Source organism: Notothenia rossii (assembly GCF_949606895.1).
Source record: "Notothenia rossii genome assembly, chromosome: 10".
In the NCBI taxonomy this organism is placed as follows: Eukaryota; Metazoa; Chordata; class Actinopteri; order Perciformes; family Nototheniidae; genus Notothenia; species Notothenia rossii.
In genome coordinates, this window is record NC_136908.1 from 5,339,658 (window position 1) to 5,365,519 (window position 25,862).

Here is a 25,862-nt window from a genome sequence, read left to right on the forward strand (position 1 = left end):
AGAAAGCAAGCTTAACTTGTGTCCTCCCAGCATGCACTGCAGGCTTTAGGACGGTGATGACAAAAAAGGCCTCATCTGTCACATAGCTCAATTACTGTGAAGACCCTCGTTAAGATCACTGTTTAGTCAAAGCATTTACACAGCCTTATTTCTCCCCCAAATCCATGTATTAGTCTTGTTCATTCCCACAGGCAGGTACCATTAGCTACAACATGCTATTAGCACTACAACATGCTGCTGGTTCTGTATGGAAACACGGCTTCCAGGACACCACCTTGACTTCAGTGAATCAAAGCATAACTTGACCAACACTTCAAGTTTATAGGAAGGCTGCAGTAATATCTTCTTATCAAACTATAAGTGCGCTGTACAACTACACATTCCCTTTCTGACAACAGTGCTGCTTGAGAGGACGCATGCTAAGTAGGAATGTGACGAGAGGTTGTGTGTGTGTGTGTGTGGCCGCTCAGTCTCCTTTTGCATCCGCCTCTCTCAATGTGTTTGGAAGGTGTGTGATTCATAGCTTCTAATTTCATGTTTTTCTTCTAGTCCTTTACTTTAATACGAAGTCAATAATGTCTCCAGCCGATCCAAATCATAGCAGAAATAATATAGAATTCTACAAAATTATTAAAGGGCATTTCAGTTAGTTTTTTTCCTTATTTGATAAGTTTCCAGTTCTTGCTTGTCGACCATTTGAGGGAAAAGGTTTTCTTTGGTTTCTTTGTTTGCATCACACTTAATCATTTCCGCTGTTTGTTTGTGTGTTCTGTATTTATTGTTTAATCCTTATTTAAATGTATGTATCTTACAGAGCACCACTAAAAATAAACCTGTTTTTTTATTCATTTATATTCGTGTGTGTGTGTGTGTGTGTGTGTGTGTGTGTGTGTGTGTGTGTGTGTGTGTGTGTGTGTGTGTGTGTGTGTGTGTGTGTGTGTGTGTGTGTGTGTGTGTGTGTGTGTGTGTGTGGTGTGTGTGTGTGTGTGTGTGTGTGTGTGTGTGTGTGTGTGTGTGTGTGTGTGTGTGTGTGTGTGTGTGTGTGTGTGTGTGTGTGTGTGTGTGTGTGTGTGTGTGTGTGTGTGTGTGTGTGTGTGTGTGTGTGTGTGTGTGTGTGTGTGTGTGTGCGTGCGTACGTGTACCACTTGAAGTGTGTGTGGCTATGATTGTCTCCTCCCAGCCCTGATAATTGCAGTAGCGTGTAATCAGGTTCCAACCAGAGAATGTTCGAGGACCTCTATGCAACGCTTGCCTTTTGGTCTTCACTCTGTGGCAGTCTCAACTCGACAAGCACTTAGCTGAGAATGTAACCTCATCATCTCCACTGTCCTGCATGGATGTAATGTATAAACCGACGACATGTCTCACAGCAGAACCTTAGGATTATTAAACCTTGTTAATCGCCTTAGCTGAGCGTAATACTTTCCAAGGAGCAGTGACTGAGCCATATGGGAATAAGTAGAGGAAATGTTATTGGCCTTTTGAATTGTAGTTTGACCCACATATCAGTTTATCTTCAGACATTCTTATGTATTAATTAATATGTAGCATTGTTTACAAGACATCAACTCATTTTCCAACGTCCCACAGATCAGACTCACTGTTTCTTTGCTCCTGTGTGTGTGGGGGGGGGGGGGGGGGGGGGAGGTTCAGTGACCAAGAGAAGGAACCAAAGATGTTTCCTTATTTTGTGTTTTGCAGTACTTTGATCTGGCCCTGTATATTTTAGTTTCTTGTTAATAAAGGATGTAACAGTGTATATTGTGTTGCTGGTTGATTGATCTTGTTGACTTTAACATTACATGTCACGTGTAAGATGCTTTTACCCAAAGTGACTAACATACACTCAGTCTGTACTGTGGGCAATCCCCAAAGGAGCAATTTGGGCTGAAGTTTCCAACTCCCATTAGACCCCTGTTTAGACTTTTCTTGATAAGAAATACAAAAGCTGCACAGAAAATGTGGTAACACTTTATATTAAGGTACACATATTCACCATCGTGTTAGCAGTATAGTGGCTCTTTATTGGTCAGTATAGGGAGGCTTTGGCGCAGGTTCAATCCCCACTGCAGTCAGCATGTCGTTGTGTCCCTGAGAAACTTCATCCTAAATTGCTCATAGTATTGAGTATGTAAGTCGGTTTGGATAAAAGCGTCTAACAAGTAACATGTAATGTAATATCAAACATTTCTGTCCATATTTTTTTCTTTTTCTAACCGCTACTGGAGTTACACCAGGGGGCGCAATAACTCATTTTTGCCTTTGTTCGCCGGAAGTACGTCACCTTCCTCTTCCGCCGCGGCTCCGGCGCCTGAAACACGAGTGTTCTTATTATCCATCCATGGTGTTCATCTTTTCGCTCCTTACGCGAGACGCTTAGCTGACAAAATGGTTAGTATATTTCTTTATGACCATCTCCTACGTTTTATATGTCGATCGGAATACCAGACTTTCTGTTTGAGGAGATAGTTAGCCCCGGTTCAGTTAGCATATCCACCCTGGCTAACGTTAGCTTCCAGTTAGCCTCCGTCAACATCAGAGCTGCTGTTAGCTGCGTGTTGATGATGATGATCAGGGTTTATTTCAATCACCATGTTTAAAGTACATTGATTTTTACGTATCTTAACATGTACACGTAAAGTGTCGTTTAATACATATTTAACAAGCTCTCTATAAATGAAATGTATTATAATACTTTTACCGATATCATATAAATACACTTTATTATTATATTACATTTACTGATATTAAGTCATTTTTCATAGCCGTTTAAGCTGTACTGGTGTACATTATATTACAATAAATGAAGATACAGAAGAAAAATGTTCGTAGTACAATGTTGTTTTTTAAACATGTGTACGTACATGTTAGTTAAGTGGCTTTTAGTACCTTTTTTAGGAGCTCTCAATAAATAAAATGTATTATACTACTTTTACCAATATTTAGTAAGTATACATGGCCGTCTGAACTGGACTGTTGTACATTATATTACAATGAATGAACACATTTTGTAATTAAAAGAAGATCTAGGTTATAAATTGAGCTACCTAAAGAGGACAGCTTATAGGTATTTTTCTAAATATCTAAAAGGTTGCTGTACAATATACCGGTAAACAGATGAGCTATTTGCAAATCTGCATACATTATATAATTGTTCTCTTCCTGTTTTTGCTGTGGACGTCCAAATAGTTAGTTTTTTCCACTAACCGTTTTTGTTTATTAATAAATCTTGTATTTTTTCATCGACATTTGACTTACGTTTTGTGTAACACCCCCCATAATCTGCTCTGCCCACAGAGACCCATCCTGCTCCAGGGCCACGAGAGGTCCATCACTCAGATAAAGTACAACAGAGAAGGAGACCTGCTCTTCTCTGTCGCTAAAGACACAGTAAGATGATAATCCATGAAATGTGTCGTGCCATGATATTATTACACCTTCTCGTTTGGTTCGGTTAACTCCATTGTGCTGTGTCGCTGTAGGTCACCAACGTGTGGTACTCTGTGAACGGAGAGCGGCTCGGCACCTACAATGGACACACAGGAGCCGTGTGGTGTGTGGACTGTGACTGTATCCTTTTCCAAGAACTACACTTGTTTAATCTGTAGCTTAATATATGTTGGGTTTGCATTCATGTGTTACAGAACCAAGGCTTGACCCAATGGTAACCTTGTACAACTTGCATTGATGTACCTAAGGACATACAGTGTATATATATGTATTGATTTTACTATATTTGTATTTTGTTTCACATAATTGCTAACACCTGAATGTCCCTATGGAGATGAATACAGGTTTATCCTATCTTATGTTGTGTTCCTTAACCTATCTTCTCTCAGGGGACACTAAGAATGTCTTGACAGGATCAGCCGACAACAGCTGTCGACTGTGGGACTGTCAGACCGGTGAGTGAGAGAAGCTGCCGTGAAACAAAGTGTTTATTAATTCTCCTATCCGTCAGTTATGAGACTTTTCTTTGCATAGCATCCAGTAATTTGAGTTTGTTGATCCTCACCCCCCCCATGTGTCTCTCAGGTAAACAGCTGGCTCTGCTGGAAACCAACTCAGCTGTCAGGACGTGTGGCTTCGACTACAGCGGGAACATCATCATGTTCTCCACAGACAAGCAGATGGGTTACCAGTGCTTCCTGAACTTCTTCGACCTGAGGGACCCGCAGCAGATTGGTACGTGCACGTGTGTCTATTACTGCCACCTTTATTAGTTTATCAGGAAGTCTGTGACTTTCAAATGTGTCTGCTAGACTAAGGGAACATGGCAGCTGCATTTAGTCATTCTGCATACTACGGACTTTGGCAACTTATAACTATTGACCGTAACAAATGTTTCTCCTCTCGTCATGTGTTCCTGTTACACACACAATGATGTTTCTTCTGTGCAAATATTGAATTTATTATAAAACATGATGTGGCTCAACAACAACATGAGGAAGTAACGGCATAAATAGTCATTTACAATGACGAGATCATATTTAACTAGGGATGGGTATCAATAAGGTTTTAACGGTACTACTACTTTTATCGATATCGGTCCGGTCTTTTAACCATCAATCAATCAATGTTTATTTATATAGCCCAATATCACAAATGTTACATTTTACGGTACTCTTATTGGTTCTTTTGGAGAGAAAAAATAAGGTAAACAAATTGTGAACAAAACTAACATTGCTTTTTATTTAAATTAAATACATAATATTTCACATCAAAAGAAACAACAGTGTTTTAACAAATCATATTAAATAATCTGATGACAGAACTGTAAACAGAATAGCTGAAACTTTAACAGAATAAATAACTCAGTTACCTCTAATCATTAACCCATGTTTGTATCATTGAGTTAACTCCGTGTGTTGCTGCTAGCATACATAACACCTGACGTGGAAACGTTACTCGTGGATGGGGCTACAGAGCTACTCGAAAGACAGTCGAACCCGGTGCATTGCTCCGTCTGCATGTGGAGCACTTTGATAAATGTTTAGACAAAATGCTCGTGTTACCGCCCTTACATGCTAAACACTTTTTACACTCTTTGTAACGACTAACGAGCATGGTCCACATCGAGACGGGTAAAGTTTAAGCACACCTTTTAGAGCTTAGTTCTCTCCGCTGTGTGTGTGTGTGTGTGTGTGTGTGTGTGTGTGTGTGTGTGTGTGTGTGTGTGTGTGTGTGTGTGTGTGTGTGTGTGTGTGTGTGTGTGTGTGTGTGTGTGTGTGTGTGTGTGTGTGTGTGTGTGTGTGTGTGTGTGTGTGTGTGTGTGTGTGTGTGTGTGTGTGTGTGTGTGTGTGTGTGTGTGTGTGTTGCTGCATGTAGCAGCTGCAATAATACACATGACATGTCTCCAGTACCGATAACGTTAGAGTTTAACGGTACCGCGGTCTTTAATAATTCATCCCCGGGGCCCGTTTAATACCGGGGCTCGGTACCAGAGTTCCCGTTAGAATATTTTTTCGCCGGTCAACATGTCCGTTAAAGTTCAAATCTTCCGGACAACACTGAAAAGTGCCGGTCAAAGGTCTTCTTTGTTATTTATTGAGCTTTAAAACAAACTAATTATAGTAGATGAACTACATTATTCAAAGAACAGTAACTTACAATAACACGGGAATAATAAACGGAGCGCTCTCTCCCTCTCCTGACAGCACGTCAGTATCATGCAGCTCGCGGATCAGTAATGAGTGACCCGACAGTAAAACTAAACATATCTATAACTAGTTTAGTAGTTTGAGAGCTAATTAAAATAGCTACGTGTGATATTCTAACCTGAAGTGTGTGTTTTGTTCCGCTCACCGCTGCATGTGATCATGCAGAGCTGCGTCGTGTCGACTCGTCAGCAGCAGCTGATCTCTCTCTCCCGTCAGATTAGACTTCACTCGTGTTTATGTCCATATCGATCAGATCTAGTTCTAGCTAATGATAGGACTACCTGCTTATTAAAAGACACCTAAACAATAAGCGTCACTATGCAACCGGGCGAGGCCACAAAGTATAGCGCAGCATTATGCATTTGTTTACATGCCCACCGGAACCCCGAGGCATTACCAACAGATCAACGCACAATCAACCCATACAGGACATCTCTCTCTCCACATTAAGTGATAGACATTAGAATTGACTATTCTTGTCTGTCACATAAGTGGCACAACTGATGTGGTGTTGCGCTCAGGGGAAATGATTCTGACCGGACACTTTGACCGGAGAGATTTAGATTTGCCGGTCTTCAGCATATTTTACCGGTCATAGTCCGGTAATTACCGGCTAACGGGAACTCTGCTCGGTACCCATCCCTATATTTAACTGAACACTTTCTGAGCCATCTGGTGTATTTATCTTCTGAGGGAGAGTGTATTGATCAGCTTCAACGGTGCCCAGTGGTATATTAATGCTAATAATAATCATTTGTGCAGAGGACAACCAGCCCTACCAGTCGATACCGTGCAACGACCATAAGATCACCAGCGCTGCGTGGGGGCCTCTGGGAGAGTACGTCATCGCAGGACATGAGAACGGAGAGTTCAACCAGTTCAGCGCCAAGGTGGGGGAAACACTTTACTGTGGCTAAGCTGCAGGGCAATAACAACAATAATGTTTTGGTTTTTCAGAAAGCACATGTCTTAATATATTGAAAGGCGTAAGAACATAATAATATGTGATTTATATAAAGCGCTTTTCCTGGTGCTCAAAGCGCTTTAAATATGAAGCACAGTAATTTGAGATTGCAGAAAAAGCTTGGCTGAAATTTGCACCCGTTTTTTTTTTATTGTCGATCTTAAATGTTTGTTGGTGTTTGTGGTCAGGATGGAGAGATCCTGAAGAAGGCCAAGGAGCACACCAAGCAGATCAACGACCTCCAGACGTCATTGGACCTCACCATGTTCATCAGCGCCTCCAAGGACAACACCGCCAAGGTACCGCACTGCTCACTGAGCTGCATCACAAGCTCTCAGATGCTCAACTCAACGCTGCCTGGTATCACACTTTGTTGTTGAACGCTTGGTGTCATCTTTGTTTCCTCTCAGCTGTTTGACTCCGCTACTATGGATCACATCAAGACCTTTAGGACGGAGAGACCCGTCAACTCTGCTGCCATCTCCCCCATCATGGATCACGTAAGTTATGCTAGATAACAAGACGATGCAGAGGTAGTGGTGATGGTGCTTTTTTAGTTTTCAGCTTAAATCTTCTGAAATGTGATTCCGTTAATGTTGCAAGCTTTTTAATTGCAGTAAATTGTGCAAAGCCTGTGAGACACGAGTGGCTCCATTAACAAACCCTATAATCATTTTGTTATCACTTTGTCATATTGCCTAATAGTCATCCAACAGTTGAATTTGGTGCTGTGATGTCGTCGGCACAGGATGCTGATGATGTAGGCCTGAAAGTCAAAATGGTTTAAAGGGGACCTATCATGCAAAATGCACTTTGTGATGTCTGTTATACATAAAGATGTGTCCCCGGTGTGTCGGGGAACTCACGCAGCGTCAGGAAATAAAACCCTCTCTTTTCCTCCGTACCCAAATCTGTAAAAACGGGGCTACAACGGAGCTGATCCAGATTTGCGTCCGATATGACGTAATATCTGAAATGTGGACCCACGGCCCAATCAGAAACGTTGCTATCAGAAACAATGCCCGACTGTTCTGGACGTACTATGGTCGGTGTTTACATTAGCATCGCTAACACTCAGAGCTAACCTGTACTGGAGAGCATGTGTGTGAAGAAGCAGGAAGTAAAAAGGAACTCACCTTGTGGTATAACCGGCAAGAGAGAAAGCCTTTGAGCTCCATACTGTTTCAGAGAGAATCCTTGATAATCCATGATATGGCGTTTCATCACGGCAGTGTTTAGTTTAGACAGTAGCTGCCGGGTCCCGCATGAGCTCAGACCCCTCCTTTTTTAATTTCTTTTTAAGCCCAAATCATCACTTTTGAAACAGGAAGTGAAATAGAGGGATATGAGGCATGGCTAGAATGGGTGATCTGTTTGGTATTTTGAGCAAAACACTTCATAGACATGTTTTTTATATATTTGTATATATCTGAGACCTATGCTATTGCCTAAAGATAGCATGATTGGTCCACTTTAAGCTTTCTACAGATGACTGGCAAAAACGAGCCATCCCCTGACGTTGACCATGTTCACGAGAGAAAAAAAGTACCGTCACTAACTGTTAACACTGCATGGTGCGTTTGATTCAGGTGGTGATGGGAGGTGGACAGGAGGCCATGGAGGTCACCACGACCTCCACCAGGATCGGAAAGTTTGAGGCCAGGTGAGTTAAAGAATGCCCAAAATTAAAAGTAAATGCATAACGTTTTTGCATTAAAATGTCTAAAAACGACCAGACTTGTATTAAAGAATTTGTGGTGTTATACTTAGCATCCCTAATATTTGTAACCATTATCAAACGTAGAGAAATCTGCTATTTTAAACAAGGTACGCTGTCATCAACTAACATTTTATCCAGTTAAAGCCAGATTTAGATTTGTAACTCTGTATTTCACCTGGATGGGAGTTTCTACTCGTCAGTCGTCTGGATCCATCACAGAACCGCTGATTTATTGAAGTAAAAAGGTGTTTTTACCGGTTTACCTTCGGGCCCCTTTGTCTTGTAGAGTAAAGTTCTTGCGATTAAATCCACTGTGGTCCCATTTTATTCAGATCGATTCTCTAACCTTGCTTCCCTCTCCCCCCTCAGGTTCTTCCATGCTTGTTATGAAGAGGAGTTCGGCAGAGTCAAAGGTCATTTCGGACCCATCAACTGTGTGGCCTTCCACCCTGATGGAAAGAGGTAAGAACCAGCCCACTGTCTTTAAAGGTCACATATTACGTCAATTCAAGTGTCTCTTCTACATCAACATGTGTCCCCTCTTCTCCATGTCTCTTCTACATCAACATGTGTCCCCTCTTCTCCATGTCTCTTCTACATCAACATGTGTCCCCTCTTCTTCATGTCTCTTCTACATCAACATGTGTCCCCTCTTCTCCATGTCTCTTCTACATCAACATGTGTCCCCTCTTCTTCATGTCTCTTCTATATCAACATGTGTCCCCTCTTCTTCATGTCTCTTCTATATCAACATGTGTCCCCTCTTCTTCATGTCTCTTCTACATCAACATGTGTCCCCTCTTCTTCATGTCTCTTCTACATCAACATGTGTCCCCTCTTCTCCATGTCTCTTCTACATCAACATGTGTCCCCTTTTCTTCATGTCTCTTCTACATCAACATGTGTCCCCTCTTCTCCATGTCTCTTCTACATCAACATGTGTCCCCTCTTCTTCATGTCTCTTCTATATCAACATGTGTCCCCTCTTCTTCATGTCTCTTCTACATCAACATGTGTCCCCTCTTCTTCATCAACATGTGTCCCCTCTTCTTCATGTCTCTTCTACATCAACATGTGTCCCCTCTTCTCCATGTCTCTTCTACATCAACATGTGTCCCCTCTGTGGAAAGAGATTCTGAAAGTTTCAGGAACAAAGGTTCTCTCTCTTTTTGTCCTGATCCATTTCTATAAAAACCTGTCTGAAAATGAGCTGATCAGATTTCGGCCACTTTATGATGTCATAACAATGTTTTGACTTGTGTAACCATTAGCCAATCAGCAACCAAGGTAACCCCCCCCCCCCCCCCCCCCTCCCCCCCTCCCCCTTATCACCTGAATATCCTCCTAGAGCACCATTGAGTTCTTTGTAACCAAATGTCTCTCAGAGGGGTGTGGGGAGGGGCTCCTTATTTTTCATCTGAAGTAACAGACAGAGAATCAGCACTTTGGAAACAGGGCTGAAACAGAGGGGATTATGGGTAATGCTGCAATGATCCGCTTGGTGTTTCAGCCAATCAGAGACAGGTTCTGTATATATCTGAGACCTGTGATATATTGATGAAAAACAGTCTAATAGGGGAAGTGTTGTGTATCACTCATTGCTCACTGTTCTCCTGCTCTCTGTTCACAGCTACGCCAGTGGAGGAGAGGACGGCTACACTAGGATTCATTGCTTTGACCCACAGTACTTTGACTTTGAGCTGGAGGCTTAAACAGACGACTTCTCGATCAAGAGCATTTACAGTCAACCACCGCGTCCTCAGTCAGATTTTTTTCTTAATAAAGCGGTCTGCAGAGGGTTCCTGGTGTTTTTTGAGTCATTTTCTAACATCAATTGGGGTCTGTTCTTTAGTGGGATCCAAAGTCCTTTCTTTAAACCCTGGATCTGCGGGTTTATCGTGACTGACTGGACTTCAAAACCCACACTCCCTGATTCCCAACTCTTTTTAATCTGATTCTACACATAAGTGGAATTTGAGTTGATATATTTTCTGTTGTAAGCCATTCCACCACAGTCACCATAAAATTACTGATATCAAGTTGTGTCTGTGTGATTTATGCAACATTGTGTTATTCTTTCACATAGAAACACCCTATATGATCTAGTCCAATCTGTTACCTATTAATAGCTTACTATAATAAGAATGATATATAGTTTGGACGCAAACATTTACCGAAATGGGATCAAGTACTTACTTTTTTGAATTACCTAATACTATTACTCGCTACTGACATACCTTAGTACTTTACGTCTGAATTAGTATACATTATTAAAAGTATCAGGCAAGTAATAAGTATAGTATGTGGCAGGAAAGGTCATAGTATATATAACATGTCAAACATATATATTTATTTTTAAGTCATATTTTAGTGTCTGAAAAAAGTCATAGAATGTTGGAAATATATATACAAATATTTTTTATATTTTGATGCATCATAACCGCTTTGATACAAAGACAAGTATTCTTTGGTCTGCTGTCATTAGTTATCAACCTAATGTTAATAAGTTCAGTTATAACTAGACCTCGTAAACTCTACTCAGCGATGTATAGACTGATAGATTTTCTATCTATACGGCGCTGACTCTACTCAAGCGGTTTAAAACTTCAGTTTCTTTCCCTCACAGCTGTTATATGACAGGTGTCCTGAAAAGTAGTTTCTTACGGTCTTTATTCCCATCATTTAAAGGTAAGGGTAGGATAGGTAACTTAAGAATGGGGAAACCAGCTCGAGTGCGCTAAAATTTGAAAGTAAGCATTCCTTCAGACTTCCTTACAGAGCCCCTCCTCCAACACACACGAACGCGCACATGACCAATGAGGGCACGAGATACATTTGTGCACAGATGGAAGGCTGACAGGCAGGTAGGCCATCCAGTTACTTTAGCCGGGCCGGCTCAGATGATTGGTCGTGCTTTTTACAGCGCCACGGCTTCCACAGATGAATTTGTTATGTATTTATTGTCAAAGCATTTAATATATTCATTGCTATCGGTATGTTAAGAGCATTCCATGGAATATAACAAGTGTTTCTGAAGCGAATTACCTACCCCACCTTTAACAGACATATTTAAGAAAGAACCCGGACCCATCTGCTTTTGGGGAAATTAAGGGGAACATCCTAGACTAAATAGACCACCTAGGACACATTTCTGACAAGTAACCCCCCCCCCCACCTAGTGTCAAATATCTGAAATGTGCCATGTCACTTTGGGCTTTAATGTTAAAATAACTCTTATTTATAACTTAATTAATGAGGATAATTGTTTGGTTGAAATTAGTTTGAACATTCTTTGAATTGAAGAATAAGAACATTAACTCAATATAATTGAATCAGCTAAATTAACTGAGCAGATCATAATCTTATTTCTAAGTGTGCATAAATGTCACTTTCGGTTTACTGTAGGGTAAGTTTAGGGTTAAAGTCCCGACGTGGCACCAGTTTCACAGCGATGTTTGTCTCATTTGTTTCATATCAATTTGATCAAGAAATGTTTCCACAACAGCTTAAATGTAATAAAGGACAAGTTATGTAAGCATTTTAATTCTTAAATGGCTTCAATTTTACCTTTAGCAAAAAAAAAAAAGCTTTTGAAATGTTGCTCGTTCTGTCACATGTGTTAGCCTGGCACATGGACATCTTGGACACGTTGTCATGGGAACACAAAATCAAATGACCTAGCCCAGGACCCAGCAGACTGTTCAGTAAGCTATATCAGGAACTTTCCAGAACATTTAAAGTTCATGTGACACCTGTGTCACGTTGGGTCCTTATGGGTTAAGTATACTATGCCGAGAAAAAGTAATAGTATGGTATGTAAACATTTCATAAAAGTCTATCTGAAACAAAAAGCTAAATTGTAAATTATCTCGTCTTTTAAGGGTGTATATGTTAACCAGAATAAATAAGAACAATTGATCAGTTTCTTATTATTTTTATTACAAAGTGATGATAATGCACATTTCACAAGGATAAAACTCAGCCCCCCCCCCCCCCATGTCTGATGGTACAAAATATCTAAAACGAGTCATTCGCTTGCAAACATAATCCTCTGGCCAGCTTCACAACCACTCTCACTTCAACACACACAACGCAGGGAGACAGAAATTCAAAGGTAGATGGGATCACTTTTTCTTATGATTTCAAATAAGTTACTAAGCAGATATCAGGCCTGTCAAAGAGAGCGGTGTGGAAATTCTAAAAATCAGGGTCATTTTAAACATGCATTCATTGAGAAAGGTGGACCAAATGCTGGTTATTCTAAAAGCATCAAAAATGGGTATTATTAATTTATATTTAAAAATAACTGAAAAGCCTTTTTTGCATGTAGGAATCATTCCATCAACCACTGTTTAAATCTGCAACACCTTGATAGGAACAGTCATAAGTTGATGTTTTCCTTCACAGTAAAGCAGCCCTGGTTTCACAACAGCGGGAAAAAGGGAGGAATTGTGGCGTTTGTTTTACACTACGCTACGCTCCAGGTGGGTGGGGCTTACACCCTGCTTAAATAGTTTTGTTGTGCAATGCCCACTCAGCTGAGCTTGGAAACAATTGTGAGTGATACAGTGTAAACCAGGTCTGAACACAGTAACACAGGAATATAAAAAGGGGTCGTATCGCTGCAGCGGGAGGACAGAGGAATGGGTTTCCACCAAACACTTCCCCTCAGACTTCAAGTTGTCTTCACTTCTTCTTTTGGTCTGAAATGCAACAAATTGAAGAGTTTAAGAAAATAAATATCACACACGCTTCAGTCTAGGTAACTCCTACACTGGGTCTGAGGATTTCACAGGATGCACATTGATGACTATTCCTACTGTACAAATCTAACTTATATAAATCAGTCTTCGTTTATATCATGTTATAGCTCGTCAGAATCAGAAAAACTACACGGAAAGAAAGTGAAATAAATATTTTACTGGTAACTCTCTTACCCTGAGGTGTCCATCTTCTCTTCCTCCTTCTCCTCCTCTTTCACTTCTAAGAGGCAGAAAAACAGAAGTCACAGTTTTTTTTATCTAGAACCATCAGACAGGGCTTATGGATGAGTAATACATAACATTCATAATATAATAACAACATGACACTTATATGGCGCTTTTCTAAAAACTGAAAGACGCTTTGACAGAGAATAAAACAAAAAACAAAGAGAAATACATAAAGGGACAAACAAAAACAGAAAAGAGGGGGGGGGGGGTGGTCAGAGGTTGAATGCAGTGTTGAAGCATGGATGTATAATAAGAACTGGATACAGCGTGGGAGGCGGGGCCTCGTTCATTCCTATGAGAGCTGCTCATTGGCGCATGAAGACAAAATGGCCCAACTTTTGAGAGAGCGAAACGTCACGAAAGTATTCATATAATCATATAATCCGTTCTTATTATGCATCCATGTGTAAAGGTAAAACTCATGTAGTACCGAAAACGTCATATGAACGTGCCGGGCGGCGAGGTCCCGTGGGTTAGATGGGCGTTCATAATGCCGAGTAAAATAACTCTCAGAATAACGTTATTAGCACATTTTACAACTTGAGGACCGAATGTTTTTAATAAGGGCTATACAAACGTTCATACTGGGTAGTTTATTTCGTTTAAGAAAAATGATCCAACGATTTACAGACGTCTCTTTCCCGATGTTAGTCAATGGTAATAAAGTCTTTCCGGGCCCAGCGACTGATACGGAAGTGTAGTACCTCCGTTTGGCCACAACTAATATTGTCTTCAGAGTCCGGCGCACTTCCTGGGGGCTTGGGTTGATCAGGTGGGTTTTGAGTGATTTTTTGAGGACTTGGGTCTTACCTTTCTTCTCCTCTGCGTCCTTCTCCTCCTCCTTCTTCACTCGCTTCACCTTCTTGTGATTGGCTGCGTTCCTGCGGCCCCCCCCCGGCCCCTCCGCCTCGTCCTCAGAGTCGGAGAACTCCTCCTCGCAGGCGATCCTCTTGTCGTGGGCCCGGACTGAAACACACAGAGACACTTCAAAGTTATCTAAGGAGCATATTGAATAGAATATGGTAATATAAAAAACATTCATGCACACAACGTTGACAATATCTGTTTTTTTACTGCACATATTTTATACTTTATTCTATTTCAATGTAAATACTGCTTTATTTTAACTATATATTTTTTTAATGTTATTATAGTTCTCTTACACATATTGCAAACTAACATGAGGAAATGACCCTGTCCACATTTGACTCCATACATACTATACAATAAAGGTGTTGTGCACTTGAGCCATCCTCAGAGCAACAGAATGCTTTCTACTTCTCGTTTACATTGACCATCAAAGAATTTGGTCAACAGGTCAAATATGTGTCACCTAGGTGATGGTGATTAGGATTAGCTTAGTATTAGATTGTTTGTAAACTCTACGCCTGAAGAAGTCTCTGACTGGAGACCCGTTTCTCAGGTCCTCTTACTATACCACATCCTTTACGTTATGCACGCTTTAGGTAACATTAAGCTGTCTCTGGCTCTTTCCTGCCGTGGCAATGTACATTTCCCCTCTGTGGGACTAGCAAAGGGATTCTGATCCCCGTGACCCCGTCTAACTCCACTCCTGAAGAAGTCTCTTACTGGAGACGCGTTTCTCTGGGTCCTCCCCCTCCTCCTCGTCCCCGCTGTCTGGGTGAGGGGCGTCCTCGGGGATCGCCTGCATCTGGACCCCGGGGGCGTGGGGCAGCATGCGCAGGTTCTCAAACAGCCGCTGCTTGATCTTCTCTAGGTACTCCGTGGTGTTCTGGTTGGTCATGTTGGACGGGCTGATGTGCAGCTTGAAGTCGGGCCCGAAGTACTCGAAGTAGTCGTTGTAGGGCAGCTCGTTGGGGATGGAGCAGTCGAGGGCGGTGGCCGTCTCGAACGTCCAGCAGCGCGCCACGTTACGGATGGTGTAGCCCCCCCCGCCCAGCATCAGCAGGGGGAGGTTGAAACTCTTGATGTACTCCACACATTTGGCGTGGCCTGGAGGAAAACACACACAATCAATTATCATTATATAATGTATGAAATGATTATGACAACATATTTCAGTGGCTGTCTCTCATGTCATCAACCTGCAAGGACACCAGTGTTTCCCCTAGGTTTACTGCTGCGTGGGTACCCCCCCCCAACGGGCACCCACATTTTTTTAATCCTCTGGAGCAGAGAGAGGAGCTGTGGATTATTGTTATTGATATCGTACAGTAACAAAGTATTTGTACATTAAAAAGTAACAAAGTACAGTGTTACATTGTACTTTATTACTTTAATTCAAACTGTATTCCCTTCTTATCATGTAGCCTACACTTCTTCCTTTCATTGATTCATTTAAATCACCTGACTACAGCATATAACAGTCTGCTGCAACCCTGTGCTGCTGCTGCTTCTCTCTGCCTCATCCTCTATTGCTGGAGCTCCACTTCATCTGATCTCTGATATGAAAGCAATCGTGTTATGATCATATTGAGCTATTGGTGTGAGTCTAACATTAAACAAGCAGTCTGCTCGTCATACATTGCTGACGATACATTTTAATTTGTTGAGTCACTGCCGCTAAATGCCGGTAGCATCAAGCTAGCAAATCCTGCATTAGCCTCACATCAACAGGTGTAGACAGAACATCCAATTATCCTGAGCTAATTTACTGAATAAACCAACTCACATCTCCTGTCTTTTTATTCACCCAACTCATTCGACTATTCTTCTGCTGTGTTTCAATGTTTTCTGTCAAATTCAATTCTGTAGTTCAAACCCGCGGTACCTGCTCACCATCTGTGAGCTATTTTTAGAATGCGCACGCTACGTTCATTGTCGCGTTCGCGCGTGTCCACCTGGGCAGGCTGTGTGTGTCCTTCTCCCGTGGCGATAATGACTTGCGGTTAAAAAATAATAAACGAACTTGAAACTGGGGGGGGCACAAGCGGGCAGACAGCAGAGCTCGGGGCAATAAAGCAGATTTGTTTGACTTTTTTACACTTTGTTGTTCTCCTCCTTTCCTCCGCTCTTGTCTCTGATTGTGAGTGTGTGCATTCGTGTGTGTGTGTGTGGGCAGAGCAGTGGACATTGAAACATGCACATTGGATAAATAACATGGCGTTTAGTTTATTTAATAAAAGAGCACATGTTCAAAAAAAAAAAGTGACCGTAGATAGATTACTTCAGTTGCAATTTGGTGCTATATATATTTAAAAAAAACAAAAAACACCTTGAATTTCAGGCAGGGCGCGGGGCTCCGTTGGCAGGGCGCCCCGCCAAGACAATGGTAGGGGAAACACTGGACACTAAAGCCGCATTTCCACTAGAGGGTTTTACCGCGCCTAGGCTCGCTCTTTTCCTCTAGGGGTAGCACCGGCTATCTGGTACTTTTTTTCGAACCACCTCAGTCGAGGTTCAGTCGAGGTTCCAAGCAGGCTGAAAATATGCTTCGCTAGTGACGTAAAACAGTGGCGACCGCTGACTGGTCGGAGAGAATCGTCACAATTCTTGCGCGAGAAAGTCCTCAAGCGCCATTTTTAAAACAGACGAGCTACCGTCAGCAAGTGTTTCTAATTTCAACAAAGTATTTTTTATTTCAACAAGGTACGAGGTAGAGATGTTCCTCCATCTCGTTACAGATACAGCGGGAGCTCGACAGCACAATGCGAAAACTAGAAAGTGTACCAGGAGTTCTCTTCACCGTTGGCCGCACACGGCTTCACGAGGACTTTCCAGCAGTTTGGAGAAAAACACATAAAACTGAAGAGTGATTATGTCTCCATCAAGGACCACAACGGCCGGAGTGGTTCCAGTAGGAAAACTCGCCTACTAGGGCTGTCCCGAATACCATTTTTCGGGCTCCGGATATTCGGTAGTAATTAGCAGCGAATCTTCGGCCCGCGCGGGATAGTAACCAGCAGCGAACCGCTTCAACACTTCGGTGTATTCACAGCATTCAATTTGTTATTCTAAAGTATTGTTGTTTTATAGTTATTTGTTAATTTAACCAAATTTGTGTTCTTTCTTTGAAATTGAAAAGGATATCGCATTGTGTTTGTTACTTTCGTTGCAGTTGTATATGTCTTATTTATAGACATGCTTTTATTTTGAAGGAGAGGTAGCGCTGTTGACGGGAAGTTGTTGTTGCTATGGAACCAACGTGACGGAGATTAACGGAGAAAAGTAATATCTACATATAAAGACGGAGAAATTAAACGATAACGTTTATAGTTAAGTGTTAGCATCCCCCGAACAAGCTCTTACGTTGATATTGGAGGTTTCAATAAATTCAAAAAACGGGATTTAAAAAATAAAAATAAAAAACGAATATCCGAATAACGAAATTGAAACCCGAATAGTACTCCAATGAAAGAATATTCGGGTACAGCCCTAACGCCTACACTGCGTGGTTACTGTTGGGGAATAATTTGCCCTGCATGTCCTCCTTCGCCCTCTGACGCAGCTGACCAGCCTTGAGCAGCCTTATCTCCCGTAAGGAGGGGCTGCCTTAGCATATTGTTGATGTTACTAGTTTGTGACCGGGCAGCTCTCGGTCAGAGATAGTCGTTGTTGTGGGACACCTGGAACACATCCTTCTCGGGGTGTAGATGACCCCGAGCCATAAGCGACAACAAATGTGATTCAGTGTCCTCGGCTGTTTAGTCTATCTATTGAAGAATGTTGATTATTACACTCTGAACTAGTTCAGATTACGATGGCCAGTCAGGCGAAGATTAGATGAAATCATTGGAAATTGAAGATCGGGCTCGATATATGGTTAAATTAAAATCAGTAGGCGAGGCTGTAATTTTACTCCGGCTGTTACTCTCATGAGCGAGGCGGAAAATAATGGTTTTATCATGCCAACAAGCTGCTGTGTCGTTTATTGCACCTCAAACATTAAAACAAATCCAGAGTTCAGTGTGTCTGGACTTCCTCTAAGAAGAAAGGACAGTAACAGAAGAGCTCTGTGGCTTCAGGCTCGGTCGCCGTTTAAATGACAGCGTTGTTTCCCCCAAAAGTGGAGTAAAGTAAAGTCACGTAGATGTTACTCTCATCTATGGACATCGATCGCCTACTGCTATATTTAACCATATATCGAGCCCGATCGTCGATTTCCAATGATTTCATGTAATTGTTTGCCTGTCTGGCCATCGTAATCGCGCTCTTTGAAGATCCACAAATCCACGGTTTTCTTACATTTCTGATCGGATTGGCAAAAACTTCAGAATTTGTATTGACCGCCGTTCAAATGACAGCTTTGTTTCCCCCCAAAAGTGGGCGGAGCCGTACTTTTTGCCCCGAAGTGACGCATGTGTTACTCTCATGTATACTCTGTAAAGCACTTTGGAAAGGTGCTTTATAAATAACTTTCATTTATTATTTATTTATGAGTCATTTCCTGGAAGAGATAACTGTCAATACTAAGGTTTTGGAAATAAATCACTCATTCTGATTATTTTGACTGATATGGCAATAGTGATATGATTTGCTTTATTAAAGGGAATATCAATTTGTAAAATGTTATTCCCACATTTGTTGAAAAATATAATAAAATATTGACCCAGGGGTAAACATTAAGGGTACAATGCCACTGGCCCTCCGGACCGGTGGAATTGTATTATCACTGGCCCCACCATTGTAACCACTGGCCCGGAGCATTCGTCCAAAAACAAAAATCGACTAATAATGAAGAAAATTAACACATTTGTTGCAATAGTAATTTATGCACTAACTACATTACTACTTGTACTACAACATTTGAATCATCAGTTCTTCCTCATTTCCTCAATTGATCATATTTGGTTTATTAAAATAATTATATTTTGGTCATTGTTAAAACATTTCTGCTATTATTATGAGTATTATTATTTGTATAATGCACTTTCTGCCATCATTAGGAGTTAGAAATGTAATGGCTATGTAGTGGATTAGATTAGAACCTTCATTCTCCTAAACTGCTGGGACATTTCCCTATAGCCAATACCTTTATATTTTCTACTCTTCACTTACTTGTCAGCATAGGTCAGCATTGATGTACAGAGCCGACAGAAGACCTTGTTTATATTGGCATCATATTGAGAGGTGCAGTGACGCGTCCTAAACCAGGAAGTAAGCCGCTGGTTCCCTCGACAAAAAGCAATGGGATTTCTCCAAAGGGTTTTGGAAAATAGCTGGAAATAAGGTCTGTGGAAAACAACCCTGTTTGATAAATGCACGTTTTTTTCAGCCGGATAATCTCCACATGTCTACCCTACTTTTATCATTTTCAAATCATAAATCAAATCGATAGATTATAAAAAGGGTTTTAGGACGCGTCACTGCACCACTAGAAGCCAACTCCATCGATCAAGCTGGCCGAAACCTTGTCTCCCTCTTCTTCTCATACTCCCTGTCACTCTCCTTTAACTCCTCCGGTGACTTTCTTTCATTTGAAGATTTTTTTTTGCCCGGCGCTTGGCCGGTTACCGCTGGTATTAAAAAAAAATTGGCGAATGGTTAGGTGGCGCGATAGTCTGTAGTGAAGGAGCGCGCTCACGCTCACGGGAGCCTGCTCGCGCTGCGCTCCGCAGCAAATAGCTGTTTGCTTTTCACCCAACAATGACAAGCGACTCACGAAACGCTGTGTTGTAGCGTTGATAAACGAAACAATTTAACTAAATTGATAGTCAAAATACCAATACCACAGGAAACATTTTTTTTTAAACAATATTTTTAGTGGCCCGAGCGGGCAAGTGGAAAGTACGTTATGCTGGCCCGGGGTGTCTAAATAGTGCTTCCGGGCCAGCGGGCCATTTATAATGTCGAGCCCTGTGACCTGTACCAAACAACTATTTTTAGTCTGTAGAATACCGCTCGTAGGTCAGGACTTAATAATATTTGATGCAGAGTGATATTTTTATATTGTGCTTCCTACAATTTGGATAATTCACTAGTCCATATTGCGATTTTGATAACATGTGGATTAATTGTGCAGCTCTTAATGATACCTTTGATGGTGAGGTTGAAGCAGCCCAGTCTGTCTCCAGAGAGAGAGTCCGCTCCACACTGCAGAACAACAGCACTCGGCTGGTACATCTCCATCACTTTAGCCATGATCTAACACACACACACACACACACACACACACACACACACACATTAACACACACACTCAGAGAAGGACTGATTGATAATGTAGCATCTGAATGAAACCACTTACAGGTCTGAAGATGGCTTCATACGACTCGTCGTCAATACCGTCTCTGAGCGGGTAGTTTACTGCGTAATACTTTCCCTTTCCAGCTCCGATGTCCTGCACACAGAGGAGATATCATTTAACTACTTTGAGAAAAGATCCACGACTTCAATTCCAGGCTTTTATTGTCCTTTGTGCGTAGCTACAGTGTAGTTATGACAATGAAAATCTGAGGTCACAGGCTCCACAATAAAACGGTGATCTTAAAAGTATGACTATCGAAGTATGACTAGAACAAGTGAACTCACCCTCAGGTCTCCAGTGCCGGGGAAGTACTCTCCATACTTGTGGAAAGAGACAGTCATGACCCTGTCTGTGGTGTAGAAGGCCTCCTCCACCCCATCGCCGTGGTGGATGTCGATGTCTATATACAACACCCTCTGGTGGTACCTGGGGAAGAAGACCATTGAGTTAAACATATCCTTAGAGGCATTCAAATCCAATACATACCAGGGTAGATAACAGGCAGCTGGTTCAAGAGGACGTTGCCTTAAGGTTCATTTTGTCTAGAAAGTTATTCCACAAACGATGAGTCGGCTTATTTTTTTTGAAACCATGCATGACTATGGACGTCTTAGTTTTCCTGATTTAAACATCCACTCTTCCAAACAACCTTTGAAAGTGGTCTAAAAACTTTATTTGGCTATGTCAGCAGCACACTTTTTGAAACCCAAAAATGCCAATGCAATCAAACAGGCCAAAAGCTCAGATAACAACGTGACCAAATACAGTTGTAAAGATATTGATGAATCAGGAGCCTAAAAAGTCACGTATTGTCATATCAGATGTGAAGAAAGCCAGGATATGTGGATTAAAGTCTAATTAAAGCAACAGCTTACTTGAGCAGCTCGAGGATGGCCAGCACGATGTCGTTGACGTAGCAGAAACCAGACGCCTCAGACTTCTTGGCGTGATGGAGACCTCCCGCCCAGTTGATGGCGATGTCTGTCTGCTGCTTGTTCAGCTTCAACGCCCCAGCTAGAGAACAGAATGATACACACACTTTGTTCATATAGCACTAATTTTAAAAAAGTGCAAACAACAAATCTTAACAAAAACATAAATACAGCAGAGGATAATGTCATGTTAAAGTACCGTAATTTTCGGACTATAAGGCGCACCTGAATATAAGCCGCAGCAGCTAAATTGAATGATGTGTACATATAGAAGCCGCACTGGACTATAAGCCGCAGGTGTTTTAATGTTTCATTACCATATGTAAGGGTTCGTGCACAGAGGGGATTGTCGGGAAAGAGATGGCTGTTTGAGGAAGCTCCCATTTATTAACATTTCAACAAACAAGTTGCATATTTGCATAACATATTCAAGTGTTAGCATTTAGTGCAATAGTAGCTACAGAACATGTGCTGTGTAAACTGTACTGTATCACATAGCGTTTCAGACACACAAACTTTTCAACTTTCAAACTTAAACGGTGCGCTCCCAGCGCACGTACCGGCAGTGATCTACAGCAGTGGTTTTCAACCAGTGGTACGGGGACAAACTGTCTCGCTCTCGTAATGTCTGTCTGTCTTGCTCTCGTTCTGTCTCTCGTACCACTCTCGGTTCCACTTTTACTTTTGCGCGCTACCTGTCTCACTCTTTTCCGGCCTCCAGCTTTTCCTGCTGGAGCCCGCCGCTTAAAGGTGGGGGGCGCGGACTGGCCATAGAGCCCATAGAGTTAAAGGTGGTGGACTGTAACCTGTAAAACCCATAGATTTAGGAGGTCCCCTAGTGGCCGTTAGCTGTAAGAATCCATAGATTAGCCGCACCGTTATATAAGCCGCAGCGTCGAAAAAAGGGAAAAAAGGCGCGGCTTATAGTCCGAAAATTACGGTATATAAAGTGGCCTGAGTGGGTTAATAAAACCCAGCATAATCTTACAAAAAGATATTTACAGTTTAAATAATTTTAGACAGGGCTATACCCCCAGTGACGACTAACACAGGTGGTTATAATATACCTGTAACCTCAGTCCAAGAAATTATAGTCAATAAATGAATAATCCTAATTTAAGAGGACTTTCAAAAACCACGTTTAAGAGCAGGATTAACAAAACTTGATTAACATCAGGTTTACTCCTTGCACAGTCATCAATGTGCTTCCTGTATGAGGCTGGTGCTCCAGGGGGATTGTGGGAGATATGGTTGGAAAACGTACCGACAGATCCACCCGTCGAGAGCTGGCAGAACTCAAACAGGCCATCGAACACCGGACAGTCCTCTCCGACATTGACTGCGAGAAAAAAAGGGACCAATAGATTATCACATGTGGACAGAAGGAGTGCTTCAGTGTCCAATGGATGAAATAACAAACTCTCACATCTCTGCATCTGCTTGCTGTACTCAGACATGTTGTCTGGCCGGATGGACCGCAGGAACTTAATGTAGTCGTCACTGTGGTATTTGGTCATCTCCTCGCCACTGGCTTTGTGTGGTCTCTGGAAACACACAGGAACATGATCAGAAAGAAAGTGACAGCTTTAACGTTTCACCACTTGTCAGTAGCCATTGTGTTTGTCTGATTGTTAAGTGTAACGTTTTTAAATTAGCAAGTGTCTCTATGTAAAAAAACTAATTCCCAAATTGGGATCAATAACTTATATGATCTAATCCGATCTAGTTCCATATGTTTTGTAGCTTCGATATGTATATATTACTGTGTCTTTTTTAATGCCTGATAACCTTCTGATGCTGTTATAAGAAATGACATCAATCTATCTATCAATATTTAATATTTAAATGCCAACAAGGTATTAAAAATAGCCACTTCAGAGCCAGAAGCCATCAATAATTAATACACATTTGCGTACAGTCAGCAACCAAGAAACTACCAATGTATTCTTAGTGAAAGATTCAACCCTGGTACAACTCTGACTAAACATCAAACTAAACTGCATTCAACAAACGGAAATAATCTGTTTGTCTCTGCGTATGGATCACTCCAAACCTGTTTATTAATGGCTACCGGAATATGGGAACACAGGAACACATAAATTGCCATTACATGTATTATTACACCCCTTATAGTAATTAAACAAATGCTACCAAATTCCCTTACACCATTGTATCCACACAACTTCAAACATGATGGTTTAATATTCTCTGAACGAAAGATAAAATGTATGGTTGTAAGTTTGGTGGATTTGTGTGGAGTGATATAACTCACATAGATCTCCATCTTCCTGTACAGTCCATAGTTGAGCAGTAGGTTGTGTGTCATGCGGATCCTGTGGGGTTTCATGGGATGGCCCTGCCCGTAGTAGTAGTTCCCCACGTCCCCTTGGAAAGAAGAACACATACAGAAAATGTTATCTTCATGACAAACTACATTAAAAAACGTGCCCTTTTATCTGCAATCGTACATACTTCATTTTTCACAATTGTATAAAACAGGATGAACCAGTCCTTTATTGAATCCACCACCAAAATAAAATCTAGTTTAATTGATCAATTTGCTGAACTGTGACTATATGCTACTTAAAATATAGGTTTCTCAGCATGTGAGGTCGTATTCAAGGACCAGCTGGTCAGCATGAATTCTTCTTTAAGTTATATTTATCTTTAGACACACAGACACAAGTAAAAATGTAACCAACATTAATACAAACGATTAACTGAACACAAAGCACCACACTTCTACTTTCCAAACATACAGTGTGCAGACTTGCACGTTGTTACAAGGGCTAATGCATAACAAAATAGTGAAATGCAATTCAACATAATAGCCCTTATTTACTAGAACAACGATCGCTAAATAATCAAACTGAACACAGGTGCATCGGTCCTCACTTCTCCGAAGTTGGTAGCAATTTGGGGAAACATTTGTGTCATAAGCACCGGGTAAATTAACGACTTTTCTCGTCCCAGTATGACCAAGTTTTCTCACATGCAGATGTCAGACTCCAATTCAAGTTTTGAATTAAGTAAGGAAATTGTTGTGGGTATTAGAGAATTCGTAATAGAGATAAACACCGGGTCATTTTGAAGCTAGCCTAGCCTAGCAAGTAGCTAAATCAGGCTGTTTAATCAAAGCTAATGATAGCCTGAAGCTAACGATTGCCTGCTAGCACCAGCTAGTTAGCATTGTCGTGCCGCACATCTTTTTAAACCATGCGTTCAAATATGTTTTACGCACTTTAACGGAAACTTCAATAATACAACAAAACTGATGTTTAAATAGATATATTTACCGTCATAGTAATAGCAAACTTTTTTCTTTGTTCCTTGAGACAGCGCCATTTTACACCAATTAGCACACACTCCTACCGGTTCCTCTCTCTCTCTCTCCTAACCAGGCAAGGCAACTAGCAAGGAGCACCGTCCACCAATCAGAGGCGAGCACCCGGCCGGGTGGGAGGCGCCGGTGTTACAAACAAGCACCCCCGAGGTTGCAGCTACAACTAACCGTCTAGACTGGGGCAGAAATGCAGGTATTTTGTCTTTAATTCAATGACGCAGAGATAGTGTTGTAATTTGAAGTCCCCAGCCATTCATAATCATTTTTTTCAAGGTTCAAGGCTTTTAGTGCCATTTGTACATAACTACAGTGTAGTTATAGCAATGAAATTCTTAGGTCACAGGCTCCTCCAACATTGCAACACAATACAACGGATAGTAGTGCAAGTAAATACAAAAAAAATTGTTTGATTAAATACATGAGGATCTTCTTCTCTATGAGGAGGTAATATGTCAATGGGGTTTAGTGCCAGGCCCATTTAATGCACTTAATGTTGAAGTATGGATATTTAAGATTTTGAGGATCATTTATTGTCACACAAAGTTACACAACCAAATGCAGTGGTATCTTATTCCATCATGCGCAGATAACATCATGACAGTGTAATTTAGTGGATTCCTGAAGTGCAAAGTCAGAATTAACTGAAAAAACAATAACAATGTTTAATTATCTGAGCAGATAGTAGTGGAAACGCCCGTTTTAATTCTGTATATATTTTTATTAGCACATGTTCTAGATTTATTTAAGGTATTTGAGAAGGACGTCCCTGATTGATCAAGACAAAAACTGTGAACGAGTGTAGGGTCAATTTAACATCATCAGTTGTCCATGGCCAAATTATGGTTGGACAGAAGATGCCAGAACAATGAATAAATATATCATTTGAAAAATAAATAATAATGAATTTACCACTGAAATCCTTGATGCAGACGTGTCTTTTTAACATTGTTTTTGGTCCATGTAATGGCATTTTAAATCATTCATCAAATCATTTATTTATGTGTCTTTTATTTCAGCACACTCTGTTCTGAAAACACCCTAAAATAGAATAAAATGCCATTTGCAAGCAATGATAAAATAGGTC

The 25,862-nt window shown here is 41.2% G+C and overlaps 3 protein-coding genes across 3 annotated transcripts in view; 2 read left to right on the forward strand and 1 right to left on the reverse strand.

The window, feature by feature from the left end:
• Nucleotides 1-2,315, forward strand: part of txlna (taxilin alpha) — a gene marked incomplete at its 3' end in the record, with an annotated part of 11,764 nt that extends 9,449 nt beyond the window's left edge. Inside the window, exon 11 of the mRNA XM_079654590.1 lies at nucleotides 2,277-2,315. Coding sequence (XP_079510716.1) covers nucleotides 2,277-2,315 — 39 coding nt within the window. The remainder of the gene's footprint in view (nucleotides 1-2,276) is intronic.
• On the forward strand, nucleotides 2,235-10,383 carry eif3i (eukaryotic translation initiation factor 3, subunit I). The gene is made up of 11 exons (XM_079654670.1): nucleotides 2,235-2,391; nucleotides 3,298-3,390; nucleotides 3,483-3,570; nucleotides 3,840-3,905; nucleotides 4,036-4,185; nucleotides 6,423-6,550; nucleotides 6,813-6,923; nucleotides 7,035-7,124; nucleotides 8,214-8,287; nucleotides 8,714-8,806; nucleotides 9,975-10,383. Exons 1-11 carry the CDS (start codon nucleotides 2,389-2,391, stop codon nucleotides 10,054-10,056), a joined length of 978 nt encoding a protein of 325 aa, XP_079510796.1. The 5' UTR covers nucleotides 2,235-2,388; the 3' UTR covers nucleotides 10,057-10,383.
• Nucleotides 10,384-12,314: 1,931 nt separating this feature from the next.
• Nucleotides 12,315-24,891, reverse strand: hdac1 (histone deacetylase 1). Its single transcript, XM_079654848.1, has 12 exons — nucleotides 24,732-24,891; nucleotides 23,708-23,820; nucleotides 22,862-22,979; nucleotides 22,700-22,774; nucleotides 21,379-21,517; nucleotides 20,788-20,929; nucleotides 20,504-20,596; nucleotides 20,292-20,400; nucleotides 14,926-15,309; nucleotides 14,146-14,301; nucleotides 13,282-13,327; nucleotides 12,315-13,047 (listed from the first exon to the last, which is right to left on the reverse strand). Exons 1-12 carry the CDS (start codon nucleotides 24,778-24,780, stop codon nucleotides 13,020-13,022), a joined length of 1,452 nt encoding a protein of 483 aa, XP_079510974.1. The 5' UTR covers nucleotides 24,781-24,891; the 3' UTR covers nucleotides 12,315-13,019.
• Nucleotides 24,892-25,862: the final 971 nt, after the last annotated feature.